Here is a 20,643-nt window from a genome sequence, read left to right on the forward strand (position 1 = left end):
ATTTATATGAGATCCAATAGCCAGTCAGAGTAATAAAAAATGGTTTACAAAAAGCCCAAATAAAATCCAATGCTGTTCTGAGTATCATGGCCCGTAGCTAGTGAATAGGTAAACATTCTCACCACATAAAGAAAATGATTCAAGTGACTGCTAAAATAGGAAGGCAAGTATGCAAATATACTGAACAGGGTAAATTGCTTGTGTTCTCATGTAACTCAGTCTTAGAATATATTTGAGTTGGGATTTAAAAATTAACTTTGAACCCTTTAATCATTTGAAATTTGATCAAAATTAAGAGTAAACTATATGTTTCAAGAGGAAAAATGTTCCCTTTAATTGAATTGTTGTCTAAGAGAGCTCCATATTATGATTAGATTCTTTTGCAGTTTACTTCAATGGGAAAATTTTTCAGTGAAATCAATAGCAGCAGGATCAGAACCTATGTTTCCATTATTCATTTCAAGATAGTTTACAACTTGGGCATATTAACTTCTTACAGGATGAATGCCTCTTCAAATTAAGGGGCAGATATTCTTTGTTCTGCATTGTATTCAGAGGCATGCCCCAGTATGCAGTTTTCAAGCTATGCAAAAGGAGAGCTGTACTCTGTTGAAAATAGAATCTGAAATGTTTGTGCCCTTGGAAATAGTCTAGCGTTATTGTCCAATAGACTATGCTACTTAGAAATTCCCAATGGAAACTATTTCTCTCATGCCCTGTAAAATAAAGATCTGTGTCAGGACATTTTAATGTCATGGCATTACCTAGGAAGTGCCACCCAGGGCCAAATTCTCCATTCTTCAGTATATGAAAAAGGTATACAATACCATAGTTAAGTATCTGTCATTGTTTTAAGTCTGAAATCTTTATAAGGGACTTTGAAAGAAACAGTCTGAATGGTGAAGCTAAGGGAGTTGTTTTATAAATTGATTTGATTCTAATTTGACCCTGTCTTTCAAAGAAGTAGAATTTTGGCAAGGGCTAATTTTGGCCAGTTATGTTTCAAGATCCCTGTTTTCAGACCTTCTTTCGTAAACTATTTTGTTACAGTTATTTTTCTAAAGCAGTACCCTTTCTTAAAACAATGGAAAAAGTAAATAAAAATTGCTTCTGACATTGAGTAAAAAATCAGCACCAAGGGATGGAATTGTTTTTCCTTTAGTGAGTTGTCTTATGTCTGTAAAAGCTGACCTGTGATAAAGCAGGCTCTGTGTCTACAATAGCTGCTATAGATGTTTCACGATCTCGGGGAAAGCCAGGAATTCTTAACTATGTAACAAACCAGCTGTTTTCCTAGACTAACAACTGATATGAGAAAACATAAGACTATTTTGTGGCATATTGCGATAATTAGAAACATTTGTCCTGAACGTAAATTAACAATATTAGGAAATGGAGGAAGAGGGAAACGCAGATACTCTCTAGTGGTGCAGAAACTGTTTCTCAGCAATCAAAATAAATGGTTAGCGAAGTTGTTGTTCTTCTCTAATCTGCTAAAACTGACTTGCACATTTTTTTTATTTACTAATTCTATAGGTTTTATATAATATAGGAAATGACCATTATCATTAATTTTGTATTTATGTCTATTATGCTATGTATAACACGTTTTAAATTAGTACAGTTAATGATTTGTGCAGATGGAACTTCAGACAGACATACATAGCTTTTCTTTTTAGTATGTTTTAGCTGGTCTATTTAAATGCTGGGCAAACAGGGATATTTGCATTTTAATAAATCAGTTGGCTAAGTACAGTGATATACCCAACAGTAATAATGGCCTGGTTTTGCCAGTGATCTCATGGGGTGCTTGTACACGTGACAGGGGTTTAGTCCTTCAGGGTTTCATTCTATGCCCCCTAAATTGAAACAGTTGGTTTCATTTTTCTGTCACTGTGTACATGTCATCACTCTTAAATCTTATGAAATGCTCAGTGCGTAATTCACAGTAAATTAATGCAGGGGGCGCTGCATAACAATCCACCCCGCTGATGTCTTTGCATTAAATTATAGCAGGGGGCACCTATAGCTCACAGCATGCTGACATACAGATGCCTGAACGTGGTGCAATTTCATTACTTTAAATAATTGAATTAAGTGTTGTTTAATTAAATTAATTACATTATTTTTCACACATTTTAACAGAATTTAAAATTCTGTTAATTTTTTTCACCAATCTATTTTAAAAAATATTATTTTATTTTATTTTATTTTATTTTTATTCTTTTCATTCCTACATTTATTTTTATTCTTACCTTATTTTTAAATTTTCCTATTTCTGTGTCATCAAGTAAACTTTTTGTGTGTAAACTCACTTTTTAAAATTGTACTCAAACAACCACCCCTACAAACAGGGTGCTGAAGTTTTCCTATCGCTTATAATATGCACAAATCCGTACCCCATGAATTTCTTATATATATACATTCCCAGGCATATTGGAGTGTTGTGGTGTGCTAATTGGAACGCTGATAATTCACCCCTGCATTATCTCACTGGGCAGTCCTGGAAGACACTTGAAGCCCCCGCTTCTGCACCCACATTCTTGCACTCACATACCTGCAGTGTTGGGGGTCATTGATTTACTTATTCAGTCTCAGGAGTGCCCTGAGGGGTGGCTCTTCCCCCCACCCAGCATTTTCCTGCTCTGCTCTGGCCCAAGCAGTTCATGTGTAAGCTGCAATGAAGTGTGAACCTGGTGGGGGGCACCTGCAAACCGTGCCTTAGCAGAGTGGCCATTTCTAAACTTGGAAACCTTTCCAGCTGGTCTTATAGCAGAGGCAATGCTGTTTTGTGGATATTGGGTATTGAGTTAATGTGACCAGTGCTGGTAATGCATTTTAATATCCTTGCAACATTTCACCCCGTGTACACACAAAGCCAAGAAAAACCTTTAGACTTCAGTCCTCTCTGGCTCCTCCCCCTCTCCTGCACTAAAAACAATGCACCTAAGAGATGGACAGAAGTGCTGCAACAGCATTTTTATTTTATTTAATAGAAACACTTGACGGTAATTGCTGAACATTTTAGCATTCAGTACTGATCGATAGGTGGCCTACAGAGCACCTTCACCATGTGCAGCAGCCCAAATTTACGTGACAAAGCAATTCTGCACAATGGCTCCCCGACCAGCATTTGCATGCTGATCATAGGTGGCACCATGCTCAGCCTTCCCATGTCTGTGTAGCCACTGCCTCCTGCACTTCCTTAGACCAGGAGTCGTTGCAAACCTCTCCACTCTTCTCACAAATATTGTGGAGCATGCAGGCTGCCACAATGAATGCTGTAATGTTTTCTGACTCCACCTTGAGCTTGTAGTTCAGTGACTTCCACCATGCATTCAGACCACCGAAGGCACATTCAACAGTTATCTGGCATTTGCTGAGGTAGTAGTTGAATGCTGTCTTTCGCTGGTCAGTAATACATCCTCCATATGGCCAGGGGCAGAAAGCGTCTCGCAATTCTGGTCAGAGCATAGCAACCCTTCTCTTGGTGACTCATTTTGGCCCTGAAAAATAGAATCAGTGGAGGCGCTGAAGAACAAGTCATGAACCCTAGGTTTGGAGCAGCAACCAGATGCATCTCAAAGCCATGGCTCCAGCCAGGCCCAGGAAGAACTGGCAGATATCTGGGGGGACTGGAAGGTTCTGATGCAGCTGGAAAGTCAATGAAATAAGCCAGTCTGTGTGTCTGTTGCTGAGGAAATGAAGGATTTCAGCCACAACTGGGACTGGGCACAGTGCTGCAGCAAGATGAAGGCCCTGAAATGTGCTTTCCATTGGGCCAAGGACCAGAATTTTTGTTTGTGGGCAGGATGCACAGTAGCCCCATTCAATGAGCAGCTGTCCTGCATTCTCACAAAGGATGCAGGTGATGCTTGCTCCCGATCCTTCGGCATGATGGGATTACAGGATGCCACAATGTCACCTAGTCTGCAAGAGTCCAGAGACTGTCCTGTCACTGCAGCAGGCAGTATGGTATGCACTGTGCAGCCTTCAGGCAACAATGTCAGAGAGGTGGGGGCAAGTGCACGCAGCAGCTGCAGGACAGGAGAACCAAGACAAAGTTGTTTTGACCATGACCCCACTCTCCCTGATACTTTTCCTGCATAACCCAGAGGAGGAGGATGCATCAGATTCCATGCTAGTACTGTCCCCACATTTGTGCAATGTGTCAGAAATTCCTGAGACCCAAAGATCAGTGTTGGTGCTGGGGACACCTGAGGATCCACGCCTGGGGACTTGTAAGTTACGGGAAAGGGGCATTGGGTGACTAGGGGCATTGCTTTGGGTGACTAGGAGTTATGGAGATCTAGCCCAACTTCTGTGCCAAGGCCAAGCATGGCAAGGTGGGAGGTGGGGTGTTAATTTTGTAAGCAGCAGATACATTCACTGTTCTCAGTTCTGCAATGTTTTGCTTATATGGGGGTGGATGTGCTGAGCCCTCTCTTAAGGTTGCTTGGGTGTGTGGGGGGGAAAGCATTAATTCATTTAGTGGCAGAAATTTGTGCTGCTGAGTGATGTACAACGAACTCCTTAGTGGACTGAGGAGACATCTGGGTTCCAGCATAATCATTCTTTGCAGGTGGCTGTGTTAATTTGCCAAGTAACATGGATGCTGCTTGGTGATCGCCAATAGTCTGTCTGCTACAGGATGTGGGGATGAGATCTTTGATCACTCCCTCCCCCCCCACATTCCTGTTGCCAGCTACCACATCTGCTGGAATTTTGGGATGTGCACCCAAAGCACGGACATCAGCATGGACAAGAGCTGAGTGAATGTGTGAACACTGCCACAGGCAATGATGTTTAAAACGAGCATGATGGAAGCTTTGGTGGCAGCTTCTGAATCATGAGTATGGGGGGGGATGAACTCTGGGAGGTGTATAGAAAGGTTGAAGAGCGAGAGGCAGCAGCTCAACAGTACATCACGGCCAGCACAAGGGAATTCCTTGACCTGGCCAATAAGTGTTGTCAGAATATTGCCTGGAGCCGGTGAATAGAAGGCAAGTATAGACAGGAGCTCCTAGACGCTTGACTTCAGCCCCTGTTTGTGAGCTACCTCTTCCCCCACAACCCCAGACTAGTCATGTGACATCCACTGTGCATGCCCCTATCCATAAGCTGACCCTCACAGAAAACCCTATCTGTGATCAGCTCCCAATAGCGACAACCTCAGCATCAGCCACTGTGCCTTCAAGTGAGGGACGCTCCTACTATATCAGGACAAAGAGAGTGCCGCAACACTTTAGGGACGAAGTGGAGGGTGAGACAAGGGGGCCTGGGGGGAGGGGAGGAGGGGGGAAGAAGAGCTGTTGACAGGTGATGGGTTTTTAGTTGTTAGTGCTATGCTGATGCATCTGAAGCAAATTGGGGAATGGGCATTGTGTTCCCATAGTATTTCTGTTTTGCTTCAGTTAATGACAGTAAAATAAATGCTTTGGTTAAATTAAATTGAATTTTTGTCCATGTCTGCCTGATGACATGGGAAGGGTTGTAGAGTGTGGGCGTGGGTTCTGGAGGGGGGGAGGTAAACCAAACCAATGAAAAACAGGCTTTTTTCAGACGCATTGTACTAATGAAAGAGTACATGCCCACTAGGGCTGTGTGAAATTTTGGCAGCTGTTTCATTTGGGGGGTGTTTCTGCCTGTTTCAGTGCCCGAAACACTGAATCCAAAATGAAATGGAAGGCTCCAAAACATCTCCAAAACTAAAGGAAACCATCCAAAACATTTTGGAAATCTTTTGGCTGTTTCGGAATGTTTCTGAGGTGCCCCCAGGAAGAGTTGGGCACAGCCCCGCAGTCATTTTAAAGTGCTGGGAGGCTGGGGCTGGGAGGGGGATGGGGCAGCCATGGGGCTTCTCTTGCAGCTCCCCACTCCAGGGCAGAAGCAGGCACAGCCAGAGGAGCCACAGGAGAAGCCCCCATGGCTGCCCTGCCTGGCCCCATCCTCTGCCCAGCCCCAGCCTCCTGACACTTAAGAAAAAAGAAAAAAAAAAAAAGGCCTGCATTGACTGGCTGCAGCAGTGGGGATCAGATCCTCTGAGAGCTAGTGGCAGAGCCCCCCTGTGAGGCAGTGGTGGGCAGCGGGTATTGCCCCCCTGCTTGGCACCTGCGTAGCAGCTGTTGCATCGCGCAAGTGCTGTGTGGCTTGGCAGGTCACTGCATGCTGTCTGGGAGCTGGGCCCACTGCAGCTCTGGTGCTGGGCACTGGCTGACAGGTAGAGCTGCCTTAGCTTTCAAATGGCGTGCAGCGCCCTGCTGAGCTGCGCTGCACCCATGCAATGCGACAGCTGCTGTGAGGGTGTCGAGCGGGTGGTGAGATACCCACTGCTCTGCCCTACACATGGGGGCTCTGCTATGAGCCCCCAGAGGCCCTCATCCCTAGCTGGTAAGTGCAGTGCTTTTTTTTTTTTTTTTTTTTTTTTAAGTGCTGGGAGGCTGGGGCTGGTGCTGGCCAGGGCAGGAATGGAGGATGCTTCTGCCAAGGCTGGGTGGTGGTGGGCTGTTCCAGTATTTTGTTAATGTGGGGAGCACTAATTGGGTGGGTACTCTGAGCGCATTGACCTTATCAGGAGTCAGAAGTTGAACCAGATGACTGACTATCTGAAGTGAAGAATTGAACAAAGATAGTAGAAACCTTTATTTGCACATCAAAAATTAAACAAACCACAGAACTTTTATAAGACAATGAAGTGCAATTACTACATAACAGTATTCTTTTTTACTACCGTAACAGTGTATGAGCTGTGAAAAAAATCAATCTAAGCAATAATAATTTCTAAGTAAAAGAACTTGGGTTTGAGTTGGATTTTCAGAGCTTGACTGAGAACTTTTGGATGACAGAACGTGGATCTGTACCACCCTGTGCTGCTCCCTGTCGGGCAGGAGCAGGACTGATGACCAGCAAGCATAGAATTGTTTCCAGGAGCTTGGTCATTATTTGCCGGTCCTGCCAGGTCCTGGAATGCCTCCTGGACTCATTGTGATTCCTTTCATGCATCGGTGGCAGCCTGCCTTGGTAGCCTGCATGTCATTGCAAGTGGAACTGAAAATCAAGAAATGTGGGAAGCTGAGTGAAATAAAGACTCTTGGTGCTTGAAAAAGATGCACTCAGTGAATCTTGTGAGTGGATAAGAAGCTGTTGGCCTGAAATGAGTGAGAAGGTGTACCTGGCCATGGATGGTAGCAGGCCCTGATTGGCTGCAAACAAGTGCCTGCCCCCTGTGGCCACACCTCCCTGCTGTGGCTTGTCCTGTAGCGCCATATGCTTCCCACTAACTCCTGGGGTCTTTAAAGTACTGTCTTATAGCCTTTGCAACTGTTGCAAGTTTTGGCACCAGGCAGAGTCAAGCCAAGGAGGGGGGCTCTGTCTGCACCTTTGGCAACTAAATTTTTGTATCTTATAGGCATGCTTGTTCTGGATGTGTTTTAGCCTTGCTAGGTCCTTTAGCCCTGTGTATGCCATGGCACAGTAGTAAGCTGCCCAGTGACCCGTGTGTCAAGACACCACTCCCTGTGATCACCTTCACCTGCAAGCCCCCAGTGCACCCTGGGGCCCTTTGGACACCCACCACACCAAGTAAAATAGGAGATGACAACAACAGATCAACGTCTTTTGAACTCTTTATTTAATAAAATAATAATAAGGGATCAGCAGAGGATTGATTCATGTCAGACTCCGCAGCTATACCTGGTGTCTTAAAACATTCTTTGCACACAAAAACCTGCAAATAATAGTGACACTTGGTGGACAAGGGGGCTCTCTACACAAAAAGTGTAGCTACACCTGATGGACAAAAAGGGCATACTACATGTCATTCAGTGATTTGCCATGTACATGTGACAAATTAATGACGGCACCCTTCCAAGTTGTGGTGTTGTGAACTAAGCTACATCAGGATGGGGATTAGTTTGTAACAATGCAAACTCATTTAAATTGCTAGGAACTTGGATACATGTAAAGTGTGATGCCATTAATCCACACAGGGAAATTTTCATCGTGTACATTGTCTGGGCATCCCGTGCTCAAACACCCACTGTGAGTAGCATTTTTATTTTGCAAGTAGATTCATTGGTTGCAATGGAACAATAAACACTACTCAATGTGATTTGAAGATGTATCCCAGTTTCTGCCAGCTTTATCAGTGGTGAACAGTACTGAATTCTGCATGCAGTCTTTTTTATTTTTTGCAGAAATGCAGAATATAGCCCACAGGTTTTTATTTGGCCTAAGGCGCTGGGAATGATATCTTATGTCCATTACTGCCTGAACTCTGTGTGATGCCATTAAGAATGGAGCAGTGTGTAGTTCAGGAGGACTGGTCCAGTGAACACAAGAATTTGAATTTATCTTGGGGCAGGTGCATATCCAGGCCAGTTAGTAATGGCAACACTCATTGTTGTTTCCTGGGTATTTTATACTTCATGCCAAGTGAACTGTCAGTTCAGCTTATTTGCACCTAGGCAGGCAGCCACATCGCAGGCATTAAACAACATATTTACTAGGACTCTTGCGGAGGATAACAACCAGAATTTGTGGAGCTGATTTTTTTCTTTTTCTACTAGAGGGGATGCATTCCAGGGTTGAAAGGTAGATTATGCAAAGGAGGCTATGGACAGGTCTCTACTTTTGTTTTACTCACCTGTACATAAGGAATTCTGGTATCTGTGTTGATTACCAATTTGACACTGTTAGCAGTGAATAAAATCATGAAAGAGAATGACAACAGAAGAATAAAAAACCCTTGAGCCAAGTCCATAGCTGACATAGGTTGGGGCAGCTCTTTTGCTCGAGATCTGGCACATAACATTTCTGTTGCATTAGCATTTAGCAGAAATTATCTTTATTGTACATTGTGCCCCACCCTCAGTAATAGTGGTACATGTATGTGATTGCAACTAATGTATAATAAAGCTTCTTTCCCTCAGACTTTGCACCTTGTGTTGAAGATGTTAACCAAGACTGGGAAAATCATTTATGGTTTGTCAGAGGTCTTCAAAGATTCACCCCAAATTTGTCACCTCCACTCTTGAAAACTGCTGTGATGTTGAGCAGATGCCTGAATTTTTCTGGAGCACTCCAATTTATATTGCCTAAACCAGGCCTCCATTGTGCAATGTTTCAGTTCAGATTAAGGTTTTTTTTTTAATTTTTTTTTTTTAATGAGAAAGTCATGAAGGTTGATGAATGGCTTTTCCAACATCCTAAAAAGATCACACTATGCATATGGTTGAATTTATCATGTATCTTGCACACAGAGAGGCAATGCTTGATAAGCAATTTTATTGGGTAATTACATTTTTTTTTATATTCACAAATAAAACAGATTGATTACCATCTTGAAGTAATTTACTAACACATTATAAACTCATCAAATGCTTACATGGTACAGTATGCCTTGTTTCCTGTTTACTAAATAATCCTTTAGCTGTCTGTTTTGTATCTTTCAGGTTAAACCTGGAATTATTCTCTGCCAGAGATGTCATGGAGCCTTGTGTCAGAGTCCTCCACTTAAAAGAAAAAATTGTTTCATTGGCTCAGCTCCTTGCTAACACCAGCCATGGTGGATTCCCAGTGGTTTACAAATCTGAGCCAGACCAAGCAGAGGTGTTCCTGGGAACGATTACAAGGTAAAACATTATCAGATGAGTACTTGATATTATGTGGCCTTTTTTGGACAACATTCAAATTTTTGTTTAACACACTGTGCTTATGAAGATTATATGATGTGAAGACAGAACTAGTTTATGCTTTCATTGTGGTCAATGGCAAATATCCTTTTGATTTGTTGGGTTGGGACCATAGTGCATATCATATCATATGTTGCTTAACAACTCCTAAGAACTGTTGCTTTGTGGATCATTGAAAACAAGGGGGAATGACCCCAAATCCTTGGTGACTCACTTGAATTCTAATGCCAAAAGAATGAGATCAAACTCATAAAAATATAGTAAGTCAAGAGAAAATTAGCCTGCTCAGCAATCACAATCATTGCCTTTGTTTATGTTTTTACTGGAATTAGTCTATTAAGATAAAATGTTTCACAATCAGGATGAAACAACAAAGGCTGAAGCACAAGCACTGGATTATAGTAAACAAGAATTAAGCTAAGCAAGTGCTGACCTGTGAGGACTATCAAAGGGTAAAGAACATCTCCCAGTAAGGAAATTATTGCTGGAAATCCTTTTCGTTATACTGCAAGAGTGACTCCAGCATTGCAGAAGTGATTCTGAAGACTCCTTTCCATTCTTCGGGAAGAAGAAAAAGCAGCTTGATTATAACTTTGTATATTCTAGAGCAGTTGTTTTCAACCTGTGGTCTGCTGAGCCCTGGGGGTCTGCAGACCATACAAGGGGTCCCCAAAAATGGCTATGATCAATCAAAAGTATGTGATTACTCACACTTACAGTTCAAAAGGGTCTGTACCTCCATTCAAAATTTCCAATGGGGTCTATCCCTCAATTCAATTTTTTTTTAGGGGTCCACAAATGGAAAAAAAGGTTGAAACCCACTGACCTGAGGAAAGTTGAAGGAAAAAAAGAAAACAAATGAAAACAAGTATAAAAATGATTGCCAGTAGGATTTAACTAATGAATGGCCAATAAAATATTAATCCATAAATTTTGTCATAACATAAAAACACAGCATCTAAGTTTAATTATATTAGTTTTTTTTCATTTACATAGTATCTTTCATTTCCGTTGTCTCTAGGACTCTTCAGTTTTTAAAAGCTTTCAATAGAGAAGAGTCTCATCATTTGCAGTTGGAATGTAACCACCTCTGGGGTGGAAGACCAAAGCTGTCAAACAGCAACCCAAGGATATAAACAATACGGTGTCCAGCTGAATCTGTAGAATTAAGTCAGAGGAGAGTTAGCTGAAATTTGGCTGGGAATCATGTCTCTATTCTTATAAAAAGTGCTGGAAGATTTTTTTTATGAACCACTTGCAGTCAGGTTACATTAACTTACCTGATGGCTTTGGGTTAGGTAAAGGTTAGCTGAACATTTTGTGAATATTTGATTAAGTAAAACCTGTGATTGTGCTTCACTGACAGGAAAACCTTTCTGTGGGATTCCCACAGAGAAGGAAATAGCTGCTTTGAATGGGAGAATCTGCTGTTAGGGATTGCTTGGCATGCAGTTTTCCAAGACTGCAGGCGCCAATAAATGCAATGCCACATAGATATTACTGCCTGGCTTGTTGTTGCTATCATTAATGTTATTAATAAGGGATGTGCTGAAGCATTGAAACACAAATGTTATGGTTGACAGACTGTAGCCTGCACCAGTTTGAAGATGTTATATAATATAAACTGAACCATTCATTTTTCCCCCAGCTGTCCACTACAATAAAATTGGAGCTCATGCTAACAACTGATCCAGCCAAAGTGCTTTTTAAATTTAATTTACAGTCTTATTGTTTCTCTTGTTAACTCATCATGTTACCTTGTGGTGAGAGTTGTAGGCTGTTGATTACATTCCAAGTTTGTGTAAATATTTAATTCTTGATGCAAGACAGTAGGGACGCGAGGCAGTGAAGCTGCAGGGTGGGGGGCGGGGGGGTGGAATCACCCTTATGTCCCAATTTTGTTGAGGTTGAAGAAGAAAATGTAAAGAATCTTTTGGTTGCTTGAATGTTTGTCACTCTCTCCAGAGATCGGCCAAGAGACCTGCTGGGTGCCAGTGTTTTGTGAGAACCCCTTGGCATCACTCCTTTGTCCAGTGTCAGTTACTCTTAATGGTTTCACAGAGCAGCTTGCACTTCTTTGTTGGAGTGAAAGTTGTAGAAGACTATGCTGTGTTTCTGTGATCGCTCTCACTCTCATGAATGGAAGTCTTTGTAGTCATTGTCTGAATGTAGCTCTTAAAATGTTGATGTGTCTTATTAATGATCACAAATAGGATTTGGCTTTACTCTCTTATTCAAAAGAGGGCATCTTTAGCAACACAGTACCTTGCAAGACTGAGAAATGGGTTAGAACTGCTTTAAAGGGCACGGCTTTATTAATTTGTTTTCAGTCATCAGTTTCTGCAGTCCCACAGGCAAGTATTGGTATTTGCCTGATCTTGTGTATGGTGAGAGATTCAGGCCCTCTCAGAGGTCAGAGAGGCCTGGGCCACTTACATTTTTTGAGGCTCCCAGTATATTAAAAAAATATTAATTCATAGTGCACTACAGGCGGTGTGGCCCGGTAATGGGACACAAGTTTAAAGTTGTATGATGAACGTCATTGTCTTTCAATCCTGTCAGTGTATGTCTGTGTCTGTATGTATAACTTCATTTGGAGATAATGTCAAAAGTCTAAATTTGAGGCCCTCCGTGAATGAGAGGCCTGGGCCAAATGGCCCTCCTGCCTCCCGCCCCTGTGATAGGGCCTGGAGAGAGTGCAAGCTGAGGTAGTCACTACTGGTGGAAAAACTGTTTTTTTCCCATTATAAAAGAGCAGAGTCCCCATATTTTTTGTGTGTGTGTGTGTGTGTGCTATTGCATTATCAAATGGATTCTGTCTAGCACAGAAAATTTTGGTAATAGGTTAAAAATGGAACAGCATAAAGGGGGAAAGAAACAGCTCAACCGTGATCTCTTTGCTGAAATGGTAGATACCTTTCTGTATTGGAATTTGCAGGATATAATTATTTAATACTCTTTCTCATTTAAATATTTACAGCCATTAATTTTTCTCTACAATTTCTTGTGTTTAGATAACCAGATCTGAAATGCGATCTGTAAAGGCATATACAGTACTTTACCCTAGTGTCTCAAATGTGGAAAGTATCATATCATATAATACATTACCATTTTATTATATAAATAACATACATATAATATTTACATATTATATTATTATCCCTGTATATTACTCTATCTCTTTAAAAAGAAAAAGGGAGACCCATAGCTCTTCGAAGAAGAAAGGCTAGAGACAAACTGCCTTTGACAGGCATTTTTTATGCCTTCTTACACAGATTTACAAATGCACTGTTATTCCAGTTCTGTTCAAAGACTCCCAGATTTGGTTAGCAGTGCCAAATTTTGAGCTTTTTTGTGATAAGGCTTAAGATGAGATCATCAAATGTACTTTTGTGTGCACGATTTAATCTGAAGTAGTTTCCTCCTTCATTTGAAGCTAAGGCATTTGCAATAGACACTAAATGTGTCTATTTTAAAATTGTTTAAGAGGAAGTACTATAACTGAAGCACTAGTTTCCAGAGGAGAGGACTCCTTAGAGCAATAATATTGACATTGTGCCATAGACAGCACACAGTGCATGCCTGGGAAACCTACACAGAATTCAGATTGAGGAGCATGTGAATGGAGAATTTGATGCATGGAATTAATAAGAATGAGGGATTTATACTCCTGAATATGGAGGATTCAGCATCTGGCTTTAAAAAAGCACAATATCATCCTTGTTCATCTGAACAGAGTTGAGCCATTTTCTGTAACAGCTGAAGAAACAGGAGGCTAGCAAATACAGAAAATAAAATGCTCTGTATGATTGTGCCACTCTGGAGTCCTCTGCAAGCTGCAGACTGCATGCCCTCTGGCCAAGCATGTGGTTATTCCCCAATTACGAAGAAGGCCATCCTGGAAGAAGGCCAAGTGGGTAGGCTCTGCTGTTTGTCTCTGATGGAAGTTCTGCCTTGGAAACTATAAATGCTTTTAAACTCTTACTGGGTTATAAAGCTGCATGTTTTCCATTTGAAGCATGGTGTAGTGTCACTGAGGTACAAGAAAATAAGATTAGATATCTTTGTTTTGTAGTGTGCTGTACTTCCCTTGATAGAAAGGCAAACATATAACACAAGCCGCAGTAAAACGCATTGAATGCATGGGAGATGAATGTGAAGGGAGTCTGTTGGTAACTGGTTTCTTTCTCTTGCCTACAGGTGCATATGGACAATAAAGGGAACCTACTTGTTTTGCAATCTATAAGATTAAAAAACGCCTCTGTGGCTGCCTCCATTTTCACGATATGGGCAGAATTTCTTGAGGGCACCTACCATCTCACATATCTGCTTCCCTGAGACCTTTCCTCTGAGATTCATGTATACTTTCTTTCATACTTTGTTCTAAGTGAGACACACATACCAGTCAACCTAATCTCCTTACTCCATCAGACACTTGACAATGTCTTCCATGCAGACGCTGTCTTATTTGGTCATTCAATATTTATGCCCCTCAAGATATTTTGAATGTAGTTCTATCCAACATGACCTCATTACCTCTCTGAGACCTTGAGGAATAACACATTTCATCCATTTTTTCCTTCAGAAAAAATATAGGTAGCTTCCCACAACTTGATTCCCTTTTGCTTAAGAAAATTAAGATGGTGGTGTTCCTTCAACTAAATTCTTCCAATATTCCCTGAAAAAAGCAGGGGGATGGGTGGCTTTCTTATGCTATCATCCATCTCCTCCATTTCCATATGAGGAGAAGCTAGTGGCATGGAAAGATTTTCATGTCTGGAGTACTGCCTACTCTATATCAGTTTAGGGCTGCCTAAAATAGTGCTTAAATAGGACCTTGACTGCACTATGCTTCAACTGTATCCTAGAGATATTCCTGGCTAGAAGATATCACAAGGTAGCCTTTTCAGGAACTGGACCACAATACATAAATCATTTTCTTTGTCCCTGAACCTACAAGATGTGTTTCTTTGTAGATACATTTGCTGTAACACTGAGGGGCACACATCCCTCTTTTTGCCTTTGCACCATTACCTACACAGCTGTTACCCATTATTCTCCATTTTGTTTGTCTATCTTTAACTGAAGGATTTTTTTAGGTTGATTTAGTTTGATGGGGAGAAGGTAATTATACAGAAACCACAATGACACAGAGTATATAAAGGACGGTACAAAATATATTGTGTCTAAAGAGAAACTGGTAAAATGTTGGTTTTTTGCCAATTCTGCGCTGAGTGTGAAATTCCTGGCGTCTTTCCCACATTTTTGTGTGTTCTTTTTTTACCTAGGAAAACCTGTCACTTCCCACCCATGGTGTTCACTGAGACTTCAGCATTTGTGGTTGATGCAAATTAGTAGACTTTGGGCAAGTCAAAACATGGTGCAGTGCCAGAAAATTCCATCCAAGGTCAAACTGTCCAAAAGCCCCAGTTTGGTTGCAAATATTTTAGCAGAGTTTGGGGATGTATTTCATGGAATTGGGTTTTTTTTTTCCTTGTTTCTTTGTGTAGAATTTCTTTTCCCATGTCAAACAACTCAGTTTTTAAGAGCTCTTAGGTAATTTTTTTTTAGGTATTTTGTTTTTCAAAAGAGCCCAATTCCCATTTTCAAAACCTGTTTGGGAGCCTCAGTTCCTTTTTAAAAATGGAACTCAGATGCCGAACTCATTTTGGTACCTTTGGCATTTTTTAGCTTTCCTCTAAGTGAATACTAAGATTTTCAACAGTTGTTAATGCTTCTCTGTTAATCAAATCCTAGCTGTCCATCTTGACATCTTCCTGCAATTATTTGTACATAAGAATTGAGTAGGTTACACTGATGTCAAGCTCTGTTGCAATGTCTTCTCCTTTTTTACACCATCAGACAGCCCAGTTATACCTGTATGAATGTATTGTGTCCAAGCCTTTCATGTGGGACTGGAGCCTCTGATAACTTACCATATTGAAGGCAAAAATGCTACCAGTGGAGGGAGCCAATTGCATTTATTTGTGCAACATTATTTTTTTCCTTTCTGTTCCTGTGTTGCACATTTTTGCTTCCTTTGTGGTAGAAGGCAGCCAGGTACAGAACACTATGTACTCATAAATTTAACAGTCTTGTTTTAATTTCCCCGCTTGTAAACTGGTAAGAGAAGGGGGACGCTTTGCTTTCCACAATTGAGGGAGATGGTAGAGCAGCTGTTCCCAGTAACAATAATGACACTATTGCTGAGACAAACATTTTCATGATGATGCATGGGAACACTAAATCCAAACCACATTGTTTAGCTAATGCATGCTTTCACTCCAGTAAAGGGGAATGTCACATAACTGAAAGTAAATGGAAGAGATCATAGTTTAGAAAATATGACAAAGTTGAAAACTTAAAGCTGTATTGCACAGTAACATCCTTTAACAGGGAAATAATTGATCCAAAGTACTGTATATATGTATATTTCATGGCCGTTTATTAGGTATGACATGTCTCTGGTTAACTAGTGGACAGAAACAATTGTTAGTCAGGAATGTGTTGTGGCAAGTATTTCGGTGGAACCAAGGCATGGTATGTTCATACGTGCTGCTGGGAAAGTGATAGAGTGCTATGAAATATAGATATGTCAGGTCCTTGGGTACAGTTTCTCGTACTTCATTTCCATCTTCTTTGCCTGGTAGACTTAATGGTACCCTCCTCTCCCCTCTACAAATACATATACACAGGTGCACACACATACCCTTTTAATAAGCTGATGTCCCTACTTTTCCCAGGAAGAGAGGAAGCACTTGCCTTGAGGAAGAAAATGGAATGTTAAAGTAGAGGTCTTAGTAGTTATCATACCCAAAATAATGAACTAATTAAGTAATTCTTGAATCTGATGGTGGAGAAATTTACCTTAATATTGCCAATATCTCTCTTCTGGCACCTTTTGAAATAATTTATATATTTCTGAAAGCTAGCTGGAGAGTGTTTTCCCTCTGGCACACTACTGAGAGGTTGCTAAGTTTAGATCACAGGATTGCCAAGTTAATCAGATACAGAAGGCTACAAAGTTCATGAAATAGATGATTTTTCTTCTCCCAGTAGAAGATTATTCAGGGTCTTCCCGCCACCACCTCAAGGTCCTTCTAGATAGATCTAGTTGGTGACAGTTAAATAGACAAATTCTTTGGACTGTGGTTTAAAAAAATTGAATTTAAATTTAGCCAGGAGAGGAAAAAATGCAGCTATTAGATTTGCAATCTACTTTTAGAAATGTAGGCTAGATAGCTGACTGCAGATAAAGATGCTTTTGCAATTATTTGATTTTGACTTCAAAGTGTGGAGATGTCATTTGCTTACACAGCCTGGACCTTTGTCTGTGTTTACCCTGTTCAGAGCTTCCAGCATTTCTCATAGCATTGAGCGGTCATCGCTGCCAAGCTGCAAGAGTGCACTCATACCCAGGTACTTTTTTGGTTCTGCACAGCTGCAGTCAGCCCCTGTGCCACCAGAAAAGTGCAACCTGGGAAGGCACTAGCTTGTGATTGGACCATGGCAGCTGGCAGATGGGTATCTCTACAACTGGTGCTGGGTGGCAGTAAAAACCCTACCTTGTCTGGTAAAAGTGGAGTAACTGCTGGCAAAAAGGAGAGTACTGCACCCACAGAGGAGCTTTGGATCTGGACTCTGGCAGTGCTTTATAGTGTAGACTAGGTCATAGCTTTCTGTGTTGGAAAGGTCAATCTAGTTGGTTTATTTATAAGGTTAAATGATACAATGTAAAGCAACCTGACATTTAACTTAGATTAGAACATTGCATTAAGAGCAGCCTATTGCTAATGTGGGTTGCCTATTAAAATAAATTGAGTCCAGAGCTTTCTACCAAAGCCTTCAACACTGCTATGTGCTGTCCACATTCTAGGACATTGCGGCTCATGGGCAATGAATGGAAGTGAGGGAGGTAGGTTTAGAGAGTTTGACACAGATTTTGGGTCCTAAGTGTGAAACTTCTGACACAGAACATTATTTGATGCCTTCAAAATGAGTGAGCCTGTTTCATTAGACAAATAACGGTGCAGGTATTGCAGGCTTCTGCTCCAGAGCCCTTTGGAGTGAAAGCCCCGGAGTGTTGCAGAGAACGTATGCTGAATTCAGAGAGCCAAATTAAAAACGTATGTGGCCACGCTGCAGCATGTGGGTGGCTTTTAGGCAAATGCAGACTGTTGTTAAATGTCAAAATCAAATATGGGCATGGGGAAAACTAGTGTGTGCATGGAAAGACTGATCACATATTTGTTCTGTAATATAAATGTGGTAGACTCTTCTGGAATTGAAAGTCTGGCTGGTGGAAAACTGGCTTGGAAGAAAAATTGAATCTCATCCTGGGCCTTTGCCTGTTTCTAGAATTGAGCCCAAAAGAAACTGTTTAGAAAGTTCTGAAATACTAAGCATTGTGTTTCCCATTTTTCCACACTGTCCCTTTTAGGCTAGAACTATCTAATGTCCATTCATTTACTTGTTTGCTTATTTTTGCACCCATGTAAATAAATAACTAGCTGAGAAGGTCACACGCATTCAATTTTTGACTTCAAAATATGTTTTTGGGGTACAGAGCATAAATGTCTTATTCAAGGTCACATGAAAAGTCTGTGACAGAGACAGAAATGACCCCACATGTAATGCTTTCTCTCTGAGGTGGTAAAACCAGCTTTTCCTGAGATTTTTGGATGGTTTTACAAAATTCCCAATCCAAGTCTATAGAATTGACTAGTTTGCATAACTGCTGGCAATTTGAATTATTTATTCGACTCTCCTGAGTTTTTGTTGTTGTTGCAAGTCAAGACTTGTGGGAATTTGTAACAGCACTGAGCTCTGCCCAAGATTGTCACTGTCGCATGCCCTGCCTATTTCCTCCTGTTCTGTGCCTGCCAAATCCTGCAAATGTGGCAGTGTAAGGCTCCTTAGTACATCTTTATAGCTGCTGTGGTGGCTAAATAGCTTCATTTCTGGGTGTTACAAGAGTAAGTAGGTGTGGAGTGTGCATCATGACATCTTTACTTAACATGGTATGGAAGCAGAGTAGATCAGGGTAGACATGCCATGTGATATACTTTATAACTGTGCCCTGGTCTCAGTCCCCATCTCCCCTCTTACCCTTCACAAATGGCATCATTAATTTTCCTATTTCACAAAAAAGCAGTTTCCCACAACTTAAATAATAAAAAGTAGGTCATGAAGGGACTTCAAGAAGTCATCCAGTCTGGCCCTCTGCTCAAAGCAGGAGCAGCCCTACCCAGACCCTTCCATACAAATGTTTGTCTAACCTATTTCTAAAACTTCACAAAGTTCCAGGAAAGCCATTTAAAATATAATAGCAACTAGGTTAAAAAGAAATTAAATCACTGTTTACCTCAAAGGGTGTGTCCGGACGAACCCGCATGTGCTTCTTGCAGTGTCTCAAACTTCCTTGAGACGCTGCAAGAGGCACATGCAGGAATGAGAAAATGTTCCTCACGCTGCAAATTTAGACCCTGCAGGGGTCAAAAAAAAAACCCTTCAGAGGAAAAAACCAGGGTAGGCTGAGGCAACCGGAGGTTGGGTCCTCCACAGATTCTCTGGCTGCCAACGTGTGTCTATGGTTGGCCCTTGCCCTGGTGCTGAAGCACGCTGCCTGCCCATTGAGGGTAGGCAGCGTGCCAGTAGGGAGCTGGACCCAGGCTCTAGTGCAGTAATTAAGAGGGTGGGGGCTGGAGAAGGGGGGAGGGAACCATAAGGGGAGCCTGCCAGCCCCACCCACTTCCCCAGCCCCCCCAATCCCTGACCCACCCGGCCCCATCCTCTGCCTGCCCCCGAGCGTCTCCAATCCCTTCTCCAGCCAGACCCATCTCTCTCAGCCCTCTCAGCCTCCCCGATACCTTCTTCACCTAGCCCCATCTCCCTCAGCCCCTGTGATCCCTGCTGCCTTCACCCCAGCATCCTGGGAAATGAAAAAAAACAAACCACAAAAAATCAACCCCGGTACTCGCTGGCAGTTCCAGCTGCCATCAGGGTCACTGGGGCCCCCCTGCACAGTGTGGGGTGGGGTGACAGCCCCAGCGGCCCCAACCCAGGCCCTGATGCCCCCTGCTACTCTGTGCTGCATGGGGGGGGCTCTGCCAGGAGGCCCCAGAGCTCCAGCCCCTGCTCCTAGGGTAAGTAGCAGCTTTTTTTCTTTTTTTCTTTTCTTTTTTTTTTTTTTTAAGTGTCAGAGACTGGGGCGGGGGGGCAGCCATTGCAGGCTGGGAGTGCAAGTGGGGGATGCGTTTAGGCACAGCAGCAATCCAGGAGGCTGGGGGAGCAAGCGGGGAGTGGTAGCTGCTGCAGGGGCCATTTGGCCCCTGTGGGGGGCCTGTAGCCCCCGTAAGGAGGCCCTGTGGGGGGCAGGGGTTGTAGTCCCTGTCGGGGGCAGCAAAACATATTCATGTATTCATGAAACATGTATTTAGAATTTACTTCATTATGATGATAGAGACACTGGTAGTCTTCTAAATTGTTTTAACACTGTAGATATATCAAAAAAACATTGCCCGCCTGATTGCTGTCTCTGTATCTCTCATTCTCTCTCTCTCTCTCTCTCTCTCTGCCTCTCTATGGTGGTCTTTTGTTTTAATTGTGGAGGAAGATGGATTTTGGGGTATTTTACAGAGTGACTTTGGGATTTTTTTATCAGGGATTTTTCAGTTTTCAAATAGGGAATGCCAGAATTCCTGCTAGGGAGGCCAGTGGCAAGACCCTGCCTGTTCAGAGCTGGCACCTTGGACCCAGCTGGAGGTGGCTGAGCTCCTGGCCAATTGTGGCCAGGAGGATGCACTTTGAAAGTTCAAAGCAGGCCACCACACTGGGAACATCTTCTGGGCGATAGCTTCCCAGATGGCCTGGCAGGGGGCATACATGGCAGTAGTGCCGCACAAAGGCCATCTCTGCAGCCACAACCCACTGGCAGCTGGCCCAGAGGGGC

General features: G+C 42.3%; 1 protein-coding gene across 2 annotated transcripts in view; it reads left to right on the forward strand.

Annotated features, from left to right (window-relative positions):
• Positions 1 to 20,643, forward strand: part of LOC149869216 (chloride channel protein C-like) — a 127,461-nt gene that overhangs the window by 93,146 nt on the left and 13,672 nt on the right. For both annotated transcript variants that reach the window (XM_090039942.1, XM_090039943.1), the window contains exon 13: positions 9,453 to 9,632. In XM_090039942.1, coding sequence (XP_089896068.1) covers positions 9,453 to 9,632 — 180 coding nt within the window. The remainder of the gene's footprint in view (positions 1 to 9,452; positions 9,633 to 20,643) is intronic.

The sequence above is a fragment of the Crocodylus siamensis genome, chromosome 3, assembly GCF_052110815.1.
Source record: "Crocodylus siamensis isolate JL-2025a chromosome 3, ASM5211081v1, whole genome shotgun sequence".
Lineage (NCBI taxonomy): Eukaryota > Metazoa > Chordata > Crocodylia > Crocodylidae > Crocodylus > Crocodylus siamensis.